This window comes from Trematomus bernacchii, unplaced genomic scaffold (genome assembly GCF_902827165.1).
Source record: "Trematomus bernacchii unplaced genomic scaffold, fTreBer1.1, whole genome shotgun sequence".
Lineage (NCBI taxonomy): Eukaryota > Metazoa > Chordata > Actinopteri > Perciformes > Nototheniidae > Trematomus > Trematomus bernacchii.
The window spans coordinates 24,350,681-24,369,174 of NW_022987739.1; the positions used below are offsets into that span (position 1 = coordinate 24,350,681).

At 43.6% G+C, this 18,494-nt stretch overlaps 1 protein-coding gene across 1 annotated transcript in view; it reads left to right on the forward strand.

Moving 5' to 3' along the window:
- The window catches only part of arhgap39 (Rho GTPase activating protein 39), a 93,073-nt gene that overhangs the window by 71,503 nt on the left and 3,076 nt on the right, over positions 1–18,494 (forward strand). The window contains exons 3-10 of the mRNA XM_034146161.1: positions 6,501–7,791; positions 9,635–9,799; positions 11,523–11,708; positions 14,715–14,928; positions 15,963–16,036; positions 16,724–16,923; positions 17,293–17,384; positions 17,818–17,987. Of these exons, the coding sequence (XP_034002052.1) occupies positions 6,501–7,791; positions 9,635–9,799; positions 11,523–11,708; positions 14,715–14,928; positions 15,963–16,036; positions 16,724–16,923; positions 17,293–17,384; positions 17,818–17,987 (2,392 nt within the window). The remainder of the gene's footprint in view (positions 1–6,500; positions 7,792–9,634; positions 9,800–11,522; positions 11,709–14,714; positions 14,929–15,962; positions 16,037–16,723; positions 16,924–17,292; positions 17,385–17,817; positions 17,988–18,494) is intronic.

Below are 18,494 nucleotides of genomic sequence, written 5' to 3' on the forward strand. Positions count from 1 at the left end.
GGTTGCCATACGAGACAGCATTGGTTGGAGGTTGCCACCTTTCCCAGAAATAAAGTTCTTGCAGTGGTTACAGACCCCACCATTCAGACTTGCAGTGGTTACAGACCCCACCATTCAGACTTGCAGTGGTTACAGACCCCACCATTCAGACTGGCAGTGGTTACAGACCCCACCATTCAGACTGGCAGTGGTTACAGACCCCACCATTCAGACTGGCAGTTGTTACAGACCCCACCATTCAGACTGGCAGTGGTTACAGATCAGTTGTACAGACCCACCATTCAGACTGGCAGTGGTTACAGACCCCACCATTCAGACTGGCAGTGGTTACAGACCCCACCATTCAGACTGGCGTGGTTACAGACCCCACCATTCAGACTGGCAGTGGTTACAGACCCCACATTCAGACTGGCAGTGGTTACAGACCCCACCATTCAGACTGGCAGTGGTTACAGACCCCACCATTCAGACTGGCAGTGGTTACAGACCCCACCATTCAGACTGGCAGTGGTTACAGACACCACCATTCAGACTGGCAGTGGTTACAGACCCCACCATTCAGACTGGCAGTGGTTACAGACCCCACCATTCAGACTGGCAGTTGTTACAGACCCCACCATTCAGACTGGCAGTGGTTACAGACCCCACCATTCAGACTGGCAGTGGTTACAGACCCCACCATTCAGACTGGCAGTGGTTACAGACCCCACCATTCAGACTGGCAGTGGTTACAGACCCCACCATTCAGACTGGCAGTGGTTACAGACCCCACCATTCAGACTGGCAGTGGTTACAGACCCCACCATTCAGACTGGCAGTGGTTACAGACCCCACCATTCAGACTGGCAGTGGTTACAGACCCCACCATTCAGACTGGCAGTGGTTACAGACCCCACCATTCAGACTGGCAGTGGTTACAGACCCCACCATTCAGACTGGCAGTCATATGCAGCCACACTTTTCTAAAGTGACTCGTTTGCGGAGTTTCACGGCGAAATTGACATCGTAATTCCAACGGTTTGGGCGCGAGTTTAAGGATATTACGCCTCACTTTTATAAAAAATAAATAATAATAAATAAATAAAAAATAAAAAGTATCGAAAACCGGATCTGATTTCGGTACGGTATACCGTGGCCACCAGTAACCGGTATTTCGGTAACCCCTAGTACACAATATCTTGTTCTTATTTATTTAATTCAAGCATTGCCAGTTCTGCACAACCCTCCGAATACTTTGCACATTTGAACACATGCTACTTCTCTTAATATCTGCACAGCTTCCCACTTTTCATAACAGTACTGCACATGATTTGTCATAGTATACTGTATGTAGTTTTTGGGTATATCTATTTGTTTTTTTAAATCGTTTTTTTATAATAGTTTTTGGCTGTTTATCTTACAATTGATTTTCTTTAACTGTGTATATGCATGCACCATAACAATGAGTTAGCAAGGGTTCCCTCATCTCACAGTCAACGTTTTTCGAAATGTCTTTTTGTTTAGAAGCCTGAAATAAGATTTGTGGTTAATACAAGTGTTTGAGATTTCCATGTTTTCTTATACTCACCACTTTATGTAGACTGAGAGCTGAGTGTCAGGCAGATGGTCTCTGGAGGGATGGATGCTGTTAGCGGGACAGGCAGTTTGTCTGTGACAGAGGGACCTGCGACCTTATACAGCTCTACCTCCCCGCACGCACCAAGGGTCCAAACTAAAGGGGGAGGGAGGGAGGAGGACAGAAATTAGGATAAAGAAAGGAGAGGACAAATGAAAAGTGGTGCATTTACTTGTAGTCTGTGTTTTAGTCCTTCTGTTGTATGTCAGAATCAATCCGCAGAGACATACTGCACAGTGAATTCATGTTGCCAGAGGACATTTCATATCGTGCAAAGACGTGCATACACACACTCAGAGACACACACAAGTATTATTAGAAAACTACAGCAATTGTTTTATCCAAACAGACAATTGGCCCGGTGTGTAGCAGGCTTCTTTCTCACGCCATGCAACTGCTTCCAACACTTTATTGAGTATGCCTTTCGAGACTACTGTATTTGCCAATACCATTATTTGTACTATCCTTTTTTACGAGACCACAAAGACACACAATAGAAATAATTCTTGGAGAGGGATTTTAGCGTCAGCAGGATGCAGTGAGGGGGAGGCCATCCACATTCATTTTAAAAATAGATCAGGAAAGTTCTAACTCCTGCTGATACTTTCATCTCAAACTACTCATTTCTGGAACGGTGATGGCATGACTAGCAAGATTTGCTCTTTGTGGGGAAGTTAGAAATACTGGCCTATAAATGCCCCTAGTGGAGGAATGACAAGGCACCATCCAATCAAAAGCTGATAGCCTGGAGTAGTTGACGGTTTACACTGATGCTGCTATACAGACATATTGGAGCTGCACCAAAAAAGAGCGTTGCAATATGGTGCTGGTTAGTCAGCCTTACATCAATGAGGCTAAAATACACATCCAGTTTTAGAGGTGTGTGTGTGTGTGTGTGTTGTGTGTGTGTGTGTTTGTGGTGTGTGTGTGTGTGTGTGTGTGTGTGTGTGTGTGTGTGTGTGTGTGTGTGTGGTGGTGTGTGTGTGTGTGTGTGTGTGTGTGTGTGTGTGTGTTGTGTGTGTGTGTGTGTGTGTGTGTGTGTGTGTGTGTGTGTGTGTGTGTTGTGTGTGTGTGTGTGTGTGTGTGTGTGTTGTGGTGTGTGGTGTGTGTGTGTGTGTGTGTGTGTGTGTGTGTGTGTGTGTGTGTGTGTGTGTGTGTGTGTGTGTGTGTGTGTGTGTGTGTGTGTGTGTGTGTGTGTGTGTGTGTGTGTGTGTGTGTGTGTGTGTGTGTGTGTGTGTGTGTGTGTGGTGTGTGTGTGTGTGTGTGTGTGTGTGTGTGTGTGTGTGTGTGTGTGGGGTGTCCAGATGGCTTAGAGATGTGCATTGCTCATTATATGTGAAGTGCCTACCAAGTCTTTCAGTGTATGTTTGAGTCAGAGAGGCAAAAATGTGTCATGGTGACTACATCAGTGACTTATTGAGTGACAGATAGTGTTATCTTTTCTTCCCTTAAACTGTAGCTGCAGTGACAGTAAATGTGTTATGTAAGTCATAACAAATATCCACAGCTCTCCCTTTCCTCTAGTGTGTTGTATAGATTGTTGTGCATGTAAATGGTCTGCAAAGGCTAATATCGCTGTCTTCCCTCCAGAGAGAGTTTCTCTCAAACACATCCCCCCCCCCCTGCCTGAAACGCCTCCATTGGACTCCTTTTCTTACTTCCGTAACTTAATGACATCACTATGTAACAGTCGAGCATCTATTTGCTAGCCTTCCAACACATTGTACGTCAGGGGCTTTTCTAGAAAAACATAGTATGAGGGCGCTGATCTTGTATATAAGATATATCAATTCTTGCAAGAACATGGTGCCCGTATACAGTGGCGGCGCCAGGGTATGGCTGGGGTAGGCTACAGCCATACCAAGAAATGGCTTAGCCCCACCTTAGCCCCACCATGAAAAGTGATGCAAATTCAATTAAATAATAAGCGAAATGCTAAATGTTGAGAACACGGATTGCGAAAATATACGGGTCGTTTCCACAGCACACAAACTGATCGTGCTGTAACAACAAGTGCACTATGGTTGAGACCATTCGGGCTTATGCTATAAGAGGGGTGCAAGGAATAGTCTAAGTAGTGGGGGAGTTTTATACACTAAAGGTGTGGAAATTCTCTGGCGTTATAATATCAGCGCGGCCGCGGTCAGATCAAAATGCCTCCGAATGCAATTTGAATAGACCTACAGCCAATCAGAGCAACGCAACGTTGGATCTGCATCATGCCTTATTGATTGAGATCAATCGAAACCGCCATTCAGTATCCCCATTGGATCTTCAACGTGTACTATCATACGTCACGTTCACAGTGATCCCTTTTTATTTACTACAAGACAAATGTGCCGTTTTATTTCATACAGTTCCATTTTGATTGAGACAGGGAAATAATCTAAACCTCACGCGTGGCGTTTCACTGTCAAGGGGGGCGATATAGCGTGTATGTAATTACATTGCAAATACTGACTTGAGCACCACCACTGTATGGGTTAGCCCTACCATAGATTACCCAACAAAAATGCTCTGGCGCCGCCACTGCCCGTATACAAGATGGCGCCGCGGACGTACACGAAGCTGTATACGCCGTCTGACGGTCTATTTGACACCATTTTCATATATATATATATATATATATCTTTTTTTTATACAGTTTTTGACGAACAGAAATATTGTTTTCTGGCATCACTTTGGCATTTAGACAAAACCCTGTCCATGATAGGCTAAGAAGCGTGTATCTGTAAGAGGTTGACCAATGAAAGCGGAGCTGGCCAGTTGACCAATCAGAGCAGATTGAAAAAAAACATAATTTTTTTTTAACCTCTGGTGGCTTCAGAAGACTTAAGGCCTAGGGATAGCCATTTCACTGAGAATGTAAAAACTGTTTGTTATTTTTTCTCATTTATTGTAGCAGGAGCACACTCTGCTGGATTTACCAAATTACAAACCAAGTCCAATATATCATATTGGTCACTAAAATCAGACATGATATAGAATATAGGACACTTGGAAATGACCCCCTGGTTGGTCCCCTATTAACACCCCAGTCACTAACAGCTGACTGAAAAACAGAAATGAATTTCCAGGCAGATTAATGAAGGATAAGAAGAAAAGAAGATCATTCATTGTGTAGTTATGAGACACAAAGAGAGCTGGTTGGTTGATAGAAAAAGAGGAACGATGGATAAAGAGGAAGCTTGGAGTGGAGAGGAGGATGGACTGAGAGAGAAAGAGAAAGAGTGGGTTAGCTCAGAGTCTGGAGCATGTTGCGATGGATGCCAGGCCTATAATCCTGCCCTCTTTGTTTCCCGCTCTCTCTCACACACATGCATATTAACATCAACAAGTAATCACACACACACACACACACACACACACACACACACACACACACACACACACACACACACACACACACACACACACACACACACATACACACACACACACACATACACATACACATACACATACACATACACATACACACACACACACACACATACATACACACACTGCCAGTATTGAGCAATGGCCTTGGGGATCAGTGTGTGGAAGTATTTGGACACGGAAGGTGGCCAATGCTGCAATCGATGTCACACTTCCCCCCCCTCTTGCCCAGTTCACCTTTTCATCCTCATCCCTCCCCCCCTCTCGACAAACAAGCAGAATGTGTGGGGCCACTCTCTGAGAGGAATAACTGAGCGATGAGCACTAATAAGGAAAAGTAATATAACTTATATACGAGCCAAACAGAATTCCATAGGATAGCAGGATTTACACTGTTTCATTTCAGTGTTTTGCTTAGGTCTTTTACTTGTCTGCCTGAATTGTCTTCTTAAATACATTCGTAGTGTTGCACTCTGGTGTTAAAAAAACAACTGCAGAGTAAGCTGATAAGCTTTTAAACTCTTGCATCCATAATAGAAATTGTACAACCTGGATCAGTAGCCACGCCCACCAATGTTTTTTAAATGCTGGTTTTCTATTAATTTACCCTGAACAGAACAGCATTATGTTCTGGCAGGAAAAAGTAGATGGCCCTGTAGATGAATATCACACTTGGCACAAAGAATATAATAATTAAATCATAATCTTAAATGATTCTCCTAGTCTACAAAGCCCCCAAAGTCAGGCTTTAGTTCCAGGGTGATACAGGGGTTACTGGTGTTTCCTAGAGTCTCCAAAAGTCCAATGGGAGCCAGATTATTCAGCTTCAAGCTCCTCTTCTGTGGCACCAGCTCCTGGTCTGTGTTCGGGAGGCAGGCATCCTATCCACATTTAAAAGTAGGCTTAAGACTTTCCTTTTTGATAAAGCTTGTAGTTTGGGCTGGCTCAGGCTTGCCTTGAACCATCACATAGTTATGCTGCTATAGGCTTCGACTGTAGGGTGACTTCTCTTTTCTCTTTTCTCTTTTTCTCTATTTGATACACTACATTTCCCCACAATGCATGGTGCTAACTCAGCTTCCAAGAAATGTGTGTCTCTCTCCTGGCAGGTTGCCAGTATTGCTGCACCTGTTGCCATGTTCGACTCGTGCCTGAGGCCCACCTTCATATTTTTGTTGGCACCTTGAAGATTGTTAATATCCGCCTGGATCCATCTTTTCTTTTTCTTTTTCTCTCTCTTATAATTTCTATCATTTGTATGTGTATGTTGCAGATGTAATAACTTTTTAATCTGTTCACACAACATCTATTGCACGTCTATCCATGTTGGGAGAGGGATCCTCCTCTGTTGCTTTGCTCTAAGTCTAAAGGCAAGAGGGTGTTGTTTGCTTTATACACTTTAAAGCCCCCTGTGACAAATGTGTCATTTGTGTGTAATAAATAAAAAGCCTAATGTGACGGTTCTTAATCAGTCTTTCTCTTCTGTCCCCTCCTCTTCTCTCAGGACTTCCCCCTTCAGGTGGAACACCGGTACGAAGGAGCGAATGCTAATCAAGGTGACAGACAGAGAGCCCAGCTTCTTGGCCCACCAGGGAAATGGTTACTCTCCCTGCGACCCCCCCACCCCTGGTCCTCCTTCTGGAGGGGGCACCGCCTCACGAACTCGCCGTTGCTCTGGAGGAAACCCTCCTACAGATCCCGAAGGCTCCCCCGTTCTCTACGGCGAGCGTCGTCAGTCTCCTTACCTGAAGCGGGCCGAGCTGGGCGGCACCGGCACCAACCGCCGCTCCTCCGCCGACTCCCAGCCCCCCTCGCCCCGCTACGCCTACGAACCCCCGCTGTACGAGGAGCCGCCATCAGAGTACCAGCCCCCTCCCATCTACGAGGAGCCTCCAACCGACATGCACCTCGCCGACTCCGCCTTCTACGGCACCGGGAAGTCACCTGCTCGCAAGACTTCGGGCCCCCTCTATCACTCCCCCAACAAGGGCCAGTCGCCCTACGGCCAGCTGGTTCTGACCAGGCAGAAGTGTCCAGAGAAGACGCAGAGTCTGGAGTACAGCCCCGTGGGGAAGGAGTACGTCAAGCAGCTGGTATACGTGGAGCAGTCATCCTCCAGCCCCCGCTTCAAGACCGCCGACCGCCTGATGCGTTACGGCACCACGGGGGGCTTCGGGGGCTCATACGGAGGGTCGTACACCCTGCAGCACAGCCAGTCTCTGATCAGGGACCCCCGCCTTCTGCTGGACTACAGTGGGGAGGGTGGAGAGGGGGGCCAGAGGTTGCTCTATGAGGACTCCATATCCTGGACTTCCAGTCAGACCCACTCCCTCTCCTCTTCCTCCACAGGCGGTCCGGGGGCTTTCTCTCCCGGAGGTAACCGTAAACGCAAGAGCCGCAAGCCGTCCCTCCCCCAGGAGCTGGCCCGCTGCGGGGGCCCGGAGGGGGAGCTGACGGGCACAGCCTCCGAGGCCATGCTGGCCCAGGCCCGGCTGGCGTGGGAGGCCCAGCAGGTGATGAAGCAGAGGAGCAGTTGGGACTCCGGGCAGGGCAGGGGGGAGGCCCAGGGCGGATGTTCAAAAGACGGGTACGAGAGCGACGGGGCGCTGCCTCTGCCGTTACCGGGGCCCGTGGTGAGGGCCTTCAGCGAGGACGAGGCGCTGGCGCAGAGCGACGGGCACCACTGGAGGCGCCACACCTTCGACCGGCTGGGCTTCCCGCAGGCCCTGCTGGAGAAGAGCCTCTCTGTCCAGACCAGCCTGGCCTCGCCGGAGCCTTACCTCCACCCCTCACAGGTACTGATGCATGCTGGGAGTCTGTGTCCACATTTAGAGTACCTGATAATTCCACTTACAATTTGGGTTTAAATATTTGTACAGATGGCATATTGTTTTGATAATTTGAAAATGTGTTTTACAATCTAAAAGACTTACTTACTTTAATTTAAGTGCATTTGAAATTAATAGGAGGTTCAGTTTGTTTAGAATCATAAAAAACCTAGTTTATTATTACTCTATAGTGTAGAGCAGATATATATTATACAACACTTTCAGAATCAAAAATACCTTATGTATACCGAGGGTTATTGGGTTTTGTAAAATAAAAGAATACAATATTTATATTAACATAAAAAGTTAAAATACAATAAAATTGAATATTATATAAACATAAGAATTTAAAGTAAAACATTTCAATACAAAATTTTAAACAAATATTAAATAATACATTATATATTAAAACATAATAAATCATGTGCCAGCATCGACTCAGATTGCCTGACGCTCCTAGGAAGGAATGTAATAGTCTGATGTCCACAGACAGGAATAGCTTCCTGTGGAGCATCTTGGTGGAATAAGTCTGTGATGTTGTTGGACAACATGTTTTGAACGATTTTCAGATGTTTCTGCAGAGTTGTTGGGTTTATAGTATCATCTGAATTATAAATGAGAGCAGAGATCAACTGGATAGCTACATAGCTGCCTTCACATGATATAAGATGTTCCTCTTTGCTCAGCGCGGCGTAGAGTCGCAGACCGTGGAGCAGATCAAAGTGCAGCCTCGTACATCACATAGGCAGCTTTACCTGGAACTACTGCCGTCCTTCACACACACAGACACACTATGAGTGAACGTCCCAGTCAGCGCTGATATTGTCCCTGTGGAAAGACACGGATGTTTCATATAATGTTGCTGAGTCTTACATTAGCTTATACAACAGTCACACTGCTGCCTGGTCCAGTGACACACTACTGAAGCACCATGCTTAGGAAACACACACTATCTGTAAATACAATCCTAAAAGACAAAAGAACAGATGTGAAACTACTAATATAACATATCATCCAGGTAAAGCCAGTGAAAATCTTTGATTAGCAAAAGATGCATTAGCCTCTGTTGTTCTTGTATGTAGAACATCCATTAACAATGTACATCATGACATAATACATCCAGCTCCACACTCCTTTTATACCACATAAGCTTCATTAGCAAATGGCACAGTTGTCTTGGAAAGGTAGATGCGCAGACTAAAAGGTGCTCTACATTCCCATGGCAACTGGGCAAACTCTTGATAGAATTACAGGAAGCAAATGGACATAAGGGTGATATTGTTTTATAATGTCTTTTTGTGTCGATCTGTTTTTATTATATTTTAATTCAACAAATATGTTGCATTTCCTGTAGTAGCATCCTTCACATGCCTTTAATGTGAAATAAAGACCTTTTTGAACATTAAAGCATGTACACATTAGTGTAGAGGCACAATTAAGGAACCTGAAAAGATGCATGATATGTCCTCTTAAACATATCTGCAGATTTGACATGTCTCCATGGAAACGTATGCATATACCACTTTCTTTGACCAGCAGGAGGACACCATAACTTTGACTACCTCACTTTTTTGTTGCTTAGCTGTAACTTTAGAGTCTTGTTTGAATCATGAATAAATGAACCCTTTCTCTGTGAATATTGACGTATTTACACGTCACTATTAATCCCGGTTTGATCCCTCTGAGCACTAAAGAAAGCGGTCGGGTCTCTAAATGTTCTGCAGCAGCGTCACGGAGATGAGTAACATGTTCCGTTTCCTCTCTTCCTCTCCGTCTCTCCTCCTCTTCCCTTTGTTTCTCCACCTGTCAGTCGGAGGACCTCGGAGCCTGTGCCCAGTTTGAGGCCAGTCGAAATGCCAGGAATATGATGCCGAGTGCCAGCTGTGGCATTTTCCCAGAATTCACCCTGAGAAAGCCCTCCTCGGAGACAGACATCGAGAACTGGGCGTCCAAGCACTTCAACAAACACACACAGGTAGAGAACAGGATGTGTGATTCTACTTTCTACCTTGTATGGGCTTTTGTTGGTATCGCCGTTTAAGCTATTTCTAAAATTGTCTCCAAAATGTTCTGAAATATACTACAATTATATACTTTAAATACTTTTTCTCACATTTGAACTCAAATGTCACTTAATGTATATCACTCTTTTTAAACCTGCGTCACAGCCAGTATAACTGTTGGTATCCCAATGGATGTCACTGTTTGTGGAAAACCCTGGAAATGTTTTTGTTTCAGTAATCAGCTGATCACTAATCGGGTTCAGCTGCTTAGAAATAATACATGAGTTGATCTTGAAGGCTCATGCTAGACCTTGAAAAACAGCATGACCAAAACCTCTCAACACAAGGTCTGTGAATTATATATATATATAATATTTTCAATGAACTTTCATGAACTGAAAACACACTGTAAAAGGGCAACAGTTCTAAGTCAAAAACAACACCTTAAAAGTGAATGGCTATTTGAATGCACACAGTGCCATAATTACGCATTGACACGCCTATTTCCTGATTGACAAGTTGCAGTAGTAGCCCCGCCCTAAAGAATACTCTGCTTGAAGGTCTATTTGACTCCAAATGGGATCATCATTTACTAAATGAACATCATGCTGTATTGAAGAATACAGCATGATGAAACTAGAGATTGAGACTCATTAGGAAAGGGATTACTGAGTTAAAAAGGGAGCAGGTTTTAGGCGTCACAGTTTAGCTAGCAATAGCTAACAAGGCCCGAAGGTCTCAGGCCGCTCCCTCTCCATGCAGATGATGGAGGGATCAGATAAATGCTACGACAGTGTCTAATAAAATGTGTAGAAAATAGTAGTCCTGGTTGCTTTGATGAGACAAAGAAAAATAAGTTACACTATGAGAGGAGTAAGGGTTTTTCACAATTGACTAGAATGTGTCGCATACCTCCTCATAAGCATTTTCGGACTGATTTCAATCTGTCCGAATGCATAAAGCCACGTGTTAAAGCCAAGTGTTAATCGATGCAGTGTCGGCCTCTCATTGTTTCTGTCAGTCTTGCCACACTTTGAAAGCATTTCACATATTACAGCTTCGACTGTTGGCAGCTGATCAGCAGCATCTCATGGTTGAAACATTAGCTTGAGGGCAGCGTTTGCTTTTGAACGATACACTCAGTTATCTTATCTCTCCGTTCAGACAATTATCTTTGTGGTTATTGGTCCATATTCACTGTCAGTTTTCCCAGCGCAGACTCTTATTCCTTGTCATACACCGTTAGAATTTTTTGATACAACAAAATGACACACATTAGTATTTCATTAAACATCTTGACTTAAGCTAGTCACATCAAATGTTTCTGCATTTTCCAAATGCCTTGGTTATTGTTATATATAAAAGGGGAAAAACATCTTTACTCAAAGCTAATAACAGACTTTGGGGAGCAGTTAAATGAAAGTACAATACAAAGTTGAGACTAAATGATTTTGTCACATTAACAATGTACAGCTGCCATTCTACTGAAACAGGTTTTAGGTTAATTGTTGTTCTGCATTTTGTTAGTTGTATTCACTGTAACTTATGTATAGGATGTTGAAGTCATACAAAACGATGCCATCTTACGGTACACCAAACTCCTACTGAACGTTTGTATTTCCTTTATAAGCATGAGGATATCTTTCTATCTCTAACCCTCTCTTTATTTCTCTCCATCCCTCTCTTGTGTTTCAGGGTCTCTTCAGAAGAAAGGTGTCCATTGCCAACATGCTGGCCTGGAGCAGTGAGCCCATCAAGAAGCCCATGATCGTGACGTCCGACCGCACCGTGAAGAAGGAGGCGGTGGACATCTTTAAGCTCATCCAGAACTTCATGGGGGACCGCCGCTCCAAGGCCGACACCCTTGCTGTGGCTCTGGAGGTCAGTACACATCAACGCTCACTTCATCCATTCCTTATTCTCATGAACTTCATATCCTTCTGTAGTCTGGTCTAGTCAAGAATGCTGACTCTGTGGACAGAAAAGCACTTGATAGGCTTCTGTTTGTCAAGGCCTTAAGCCTCAGGTAAATCTCTCCTTTACATTTTCGCACCATTTATTTATCTTCTTATTTTCTCGTCCCTGTGGTGTGATTTTTTTCCAAGGCCCCTCTTCCTATTGTAAAGCATCCTTGGGTTTCATGAAAGGCGCTATATAAGTCCAAGTTATTATTAATATTATTATTATTAGTGATGTTGCTTTCATTTGAATGATGTCCTTGGTCTGAACATTTCACAAGATATACAGGCTTAGTGACATTAGGCACTTTATTTATTTAGATTTTGAAGACAAGCAAAAGATACACATAAAGGACAGTTTGATGAAATGATAACACTAGCTCAAGCATAAAACAACTTGGTTGACAGTCTGGTACACCTAAGAGAGAAACAATTGGCTTTGCGATGTATTTTTTTAGAAACATTAACTTCAGATAACTCTTTAATTGATATTTAAAAATAAGTATTCAACCCAACAGAATAATTGTATTTATTATGTACGGAACATTTTCATCCAGAGCCCAAACTAAATGTACAAAGGTGTGCATTTGAGATCTATAGAGTGGCTTTAGCAAGCTTTCAATATGTCGACAATGGAACACAAGGTCAGCACCACGTACATTGGGAAATGCCTGGTATGATATCTTTACAGAAGTGTACAGATAATAATAATAATACGCTTTTTTTATATAGCACCTTTCATACAAGAATTGCAGTTCAAAGTGCTTCACAGTAGACAGTTGACATCTCTTAAAATACTCACTGAAAATGTATATCGCATAGAATACATTTACCAGTAAAGGACATCATAACAAACTTAAAATAACATGGAATAGACATAAAAAAATCAATTTAGAGTAAAGGTACAACGATAAAATTGTGCATTAAAAGGAGGATAGAGCAAATTCAACCCAAAATCAGCTGACAGGTTCAAATGCATCGGAGTGCGTTGAGAAGCAGCAGAGAGCGGGAGTTAGCTTCCTAAAAGGCTCAATTGTACAAATATGTTTTGATGTTAATAAACTGAGCCAGGATCAGTCTGCTCCCCTCTCTGCAGTGAGTGTACAGCGAGGCTTCACTAGCTGTGTGTCCTTGTTGACAGTGTGACTTTGAGAGGCAGCTTTCAAAACAACCTCATTTAGAAATCGGTTCGTAGCATCTTTACAAAACGTTTTCCTCCAGACTACAATAGTCATTCTACTGCAAAAATCTATCTAATTCAGATAACTGTTGAAGCCTGCATGTGTGTCCTTTTTAGAAATCACAATCAAACAATGCATGTGCATGAGCCTCACATTCAGCCCACCACACTCCCATGATTATTCATTAATGGCCAATGCAAAACCTTTCATGAATATTGATACACATAATGAGTGGAAAACAGCAGCCGTTTTAGAAACAAAAGATATTCTGAGAGGCTGATGGCTGCAGCAGCTGCTGATGCAGTTTTAAAATTGACAGAGCCCCCCCCACCCTCTTCTCTCTGAGTATGTGGCCATTACAGACATTACATGTCACTTGTTAGACGCTTTTATCCAAAGCGACTTACATACTCAATACTGTGGGCAATCCCCACAGGAGCAATTTTGGGTGAAGTGTCTCAGGGACACAACGACATGCTGACTGCAGTGGGGTTTGAACCTGTGCCCCCCTGATCCGAACACCAACGCTCTATCCACTGCGCCACACGCCTCCACGTAGACTGTACATATAAAGGTGTTCCTCAATAGTTTGATTATTGTTCAGTAATAAGTCACAACCCCACATTTATAAGATTTGATATGTTCTCTATGGAGAGGTTGTGATAAAGTGGACCAGTGATCAGAATAAACCAAGTGAACTGAAATGTCAGGTCAGTTTTCGTAACTAAAAAAGTATGCGGGAGGAAGTGGGGAAGAACCCCCGACAAAACGCTGCTCTGTGTTTTCCAACACGTTAGCCATGGCAAATTTCAACTTGCATTTCTTCAGTTAATTTGCACTTTGATTGCTACAGAACAAGTTGTACACACCATAATATGATCACCTTAGAGGTAGATGCTATGTGTCATTGCCTTTGACACAGTCAGCCTACGCAGAGCAACATTCTCATTCATTGGAAATGTGCTGTCTCTTTGGCTGCTCACTGCTCTCTGTTCACCAGCTGGTCTCTGGCTCTGTTGTTTACATCATCCTGCTTATTACACTGCTATTTACTTCATAAATCAACACTTTGACTGGCAACATTGATATCAAATGATTTGTTTGATCATATTGCTTCGCCTAACAACAATAACAGTCCATTCAGCTTGAACTGCGGCGACAGCAAGGTAACTTAAAATAATGGCAGCACTGATGGAGGTTTCCTGTCTGTTCACATTTTCTTTCCCTTGAACCAGTCTTTAAACACTCCCAGAGCCCACACCGTGTTCCTGTTAGTGTGTACTTCCTGTCTGTCTTCTTCTGTTGATATCTCTGTCGTCCAGCACAATGTCTTTTAACCTCTGCTTTTCTTGTTCTCTTTTCTTTTCTATACTGGGGACAGTTTAACCATCATTCATTTGAAGTTTCAGGCTCTCCACAAAAATATAAGAATGAGTATTCAAAAGCTATTCCGTGGTGGTTCCTGATAGAGCAAAACAAATGTCGTTTTTTTTGGCCATTGCTGACGTTCTGAACTTCTTTCTACGGATTGATATGACTGCACATAGTCCCTTGATCAGAGTATCCTTAGCAACGGTCTGCTATCAAAATAGCAGAAAACAAAATGTCCAAATCAACCTATTAGAATCTAGTATTCAGCTATGCGTGTAATACAACTGTATATTTATCGACATTTACAGTCATGAATTGACATTGATAAAGCCCCTTCATGAACAGAGGAAGTGACTGGCTCTGTGTGTGTTGGTCAGGTGGTGGTGCGCGGCTGGAGTAACCAGGGTCTGCGTGATGAGCTCTACATCCAGCTGTGCCGCCAGACCACGGAGAACTTCCGCTACGACAGCCTGGAGCGGGGCTGGGAGCTGATGGCCATCAGTCTGGCCTTCTTCCCCCCCACACCCCGCTTCCACGCCTACCTGGAGGGGTACATCTGCCGACACATGGACCCCCAGAACGACACCAAGGGTGGGGAGCATCACACACTCTCATTCACTGCTACTAACACAGCTTCACTATCAAACAGCTGTCCAGTACACTGATTATTCTGTGGCAGTACAATTGCTGCTCATCAATACAACTACACTGATTTACATTTTGAAGATGTTAGAGAGGAAAAGAATGGAGGACGCTTTCACAATGGGAGGATATTGATCTACAGGATGGAATATCATCCTGAGTGATACAGAGATACAATCCAACATTTTTTGTCAGATGAGTTACTACTTGTCTTTTAAACAGGAAATCAATAGCGCGCAAACCCTGGTCCCATGTAGAAGATCTGTGTGTGTAACACGAAGAACATGTCATTTACAAAATAACATCCCATAACCATTGTCTGTGAGCAGTTGCTGCAGGAGATACACTCCCTCACACTGCATATTCATGCTGTAGCTGTGCTCTGCTGCCCTCTTCAGGTGAACAGAGGGAGGAACAGGTTACTGCTGCATTAGGCTTTTTAACGTCACCTTGATGTATACAGAGGGAGCTGACAGTCCACTTTGTTAATAATAGAGCTATATCATTAATTTTATTTCATTTGTATTTATTTATTGCCATTTACTTTAAAATAAAACAATGATAAAATCATTACAAGCCAATAAAAAAAAAAAACTAACATACAACCTCAATGTTGGCACATATTTTCTGAGGGCAGGTAAATAGCAACAGAAAAAAGCTCAGATATATATATATAATATTTTAGAAGAAATATCGACAACATGTCTGTGTACAAATATTTATACATCTTATAATCGCCGGATTGATGGAACAATTTATACTCATGGCTCATTTGAAAACTGGATTGTTCATTGGTTTCATTTTGTATGTATAGGCTTTCATAATCTCATAAAAACATATTTATTTATTTTCACAATTCTCAAAGGCTAAAGTTCTTTGAATGATTTGTCAACGTTGGTATATTTAATATACTGATGTAAAAAAATAATGCAATACAATAATACATTTCTGTAAATAACTGTTATCATTTCTGTGTTTTTCAGGGGTGGCCATTAGCAGCTATGCTAAATACTGCTACAGGAAACTGACTAAAGCTGCTCTGACTGGTGCCAAGAAGGTGAGCAGCTGTCCTGCAGTCCTCAGGTTCCAACATGTGATAGGAAGCCCTTAAACCAGGAGGCTGTTACAGCACATGAATACACACATTAGTGTTTGTGTGTGGGGGGCGAGCAGCAGCTTGGCTCAGAGCCTTTGCAGCATTTGGTGCCAGAATCTCTGCAGGTCACTGACAGATATTTGTCACATTTAGTCCCCCACAGTGTCCAACAGGTGTTAAGCGGCTTCCCTCTAAGAGCACAGTAAAGACATCCTGTGGATGGAATAACTTGTTTCTCATTGAAAAGTCTGACACATTTTTAACAAGACCAAAACGATATGAAAACAAGCACACAACACTCCAGTTGACACTCGCTACTTCAAAAACACATTTTAAATAGAACCTAACTATTTTAAACACTTTCACTTTTGGCAGTCTCAATCTTTCAGATTTGTTTAAGGGGCCCTATGATGCTAATGTTCAAGTTTACATTTGTTGAGCCTCTACTGTGACATGTCTCCATGCTTTAATGTTCAAAAAGCTCTTTATTTTTCTCATACTGCCTGTGCTGCAGCACCTCTTTTCACCCTCTGTCTGAAACCAGAGCCCAGGGGAGGAGTGTGTGGGAGAACTTTGGGATTTGTACCTTTGCAGACCATTTACATGCAAACCAACCTATATAACATACTACTCTGTGTGTGTTCTCAGGGCCTGCAGAAGCCCTCTCTGGAGGAGATCCTGCACGCCAGGAACGCCATCTTCAGTCCCTCCATGTTTGGCTCCTCCCTGGAGGAGGTGATGGCGCTGCAGAAGGAGCGTTACCCAGACAACCAGCTGCCCTGGGTGCAGACCCGCCTCTCTGAGGAGGTGCTGGGGCTCAACGGAGACCAGACAGAAGGTATCTTCAGGTAAGTGAACTGTGAACATACCGGGGGGGTTGCAGAGTATGAAGACAATGCAAGTCTGTAAAAAATTCAAATTCTGCACGGAATACTCGCATGTCAACGGGGACAAATTGCCAATGAATCTAGCTAGAAAGATGAGGTTGTAGGTTGCTATTCATATTTTGCTGCTGATCCTGCACCGTCTGTGCCATAAAAGGTGCCGTTACATCAAATGTATTATTATAATTTTGCTACTTGGTTCTACCTTTACAAAATGTAAAACTGGGTGTTTTTCAGAAAGCATTCAGCTCCAGAGTCAGGGTATAAAGCGTACATTGGCTGACACTACATGAGGGGCTGAAGGGTAACCACATTGTGACCTTTGACCTCCAGGGTACCGGGGGACATCGATGAAGTTAACGCCCTCAAACTGCAAGTGGATCAATGGAAAATCCCCACAGGACTGGAAGACCCGCACATCCCAGGTGAACACACACACACACTGTTAGATAGTGCACACACACACTGTTAGATAGCAGACCTGCTTCTGGTTCCACACTGCTGACATGTACAAAAAATCCACTCACGGAGTCCTCATATCGACCCCCACCCCAACAGCAACCCCCCCGCAACATCAACATGGTGTGTAACAAGAGGTCAGCAGAGTAAAAGTTGTGTGTGTGTGTGTGTGTGTGTGTGTGTGTGTGTGTGTGTGTGTGTGTGTGTGTGTGTGTGTGTGTGTGTGTGTGTGTGTGTGTGTGTGTGTGTGTGTGTGTGTGTGTGTGTGTGTGTGTGTGTGTGTGTGTGTGTGTGTGTGTGTGTGTGTGTGTGTGTGTGTGTGTGTGTGTGTGTGTGTGTGTGTGTGTGTGTGTGTGTGTGTGTGTGTGTGTGTGTGTGTGTGTGTGTGTGTGTTTCCAGCATCTCTGCTGAAGCTGTGGTACAGGGAGCTGGAGGAGCCTCTCATCCCTCACGAGTTCTACGACGAGTGCATCAGTCACTATGACAACCCAGAGGCCGCTGTCACCGTGGTGCTGGGTCTGCCACACATCAACAAACTGGTGCTGTGCTACCTCATCCGCTTCCTACAGGTAACACACACATGCACTCAAACACACACCGATGCACACACTAGGGTGACCGGAGGCCTGTGCTACGAAGCCAGTTCAACAGACCCTGAATATTTTTTGAGTTACCGTAGTACAGCCATCTGGTGCCAACAAGCTACATGTTGGACAATGAGTGTGTATTTGCAGGTCAATGTTGGCATTCAATATAATGTCCACCTCTTTGGTTTTTCTTAATGAACCAGGCTTTTCTTGTGAGTCTCGTATGTAGACTCGTTTCAAATGGTATTCACCTCCATGCGTGATAGAAAATAAACTGGTCGAATGTCACAAAAACTCTCTGGGATTACCAATCCACCAGCTACGCCCTAAAATCAATACATTTACAGAATGTGTTGATTGATTGAAATCTGATACAGCTAATGGTTGTAGCCCAATCTTGCTTTCTAAACTGCTATTGGATAAAAGCAACAATTAAAGATTGTTACATCTTCTGAATATGTGGGACAAATTATAACAAATATTGTGCAG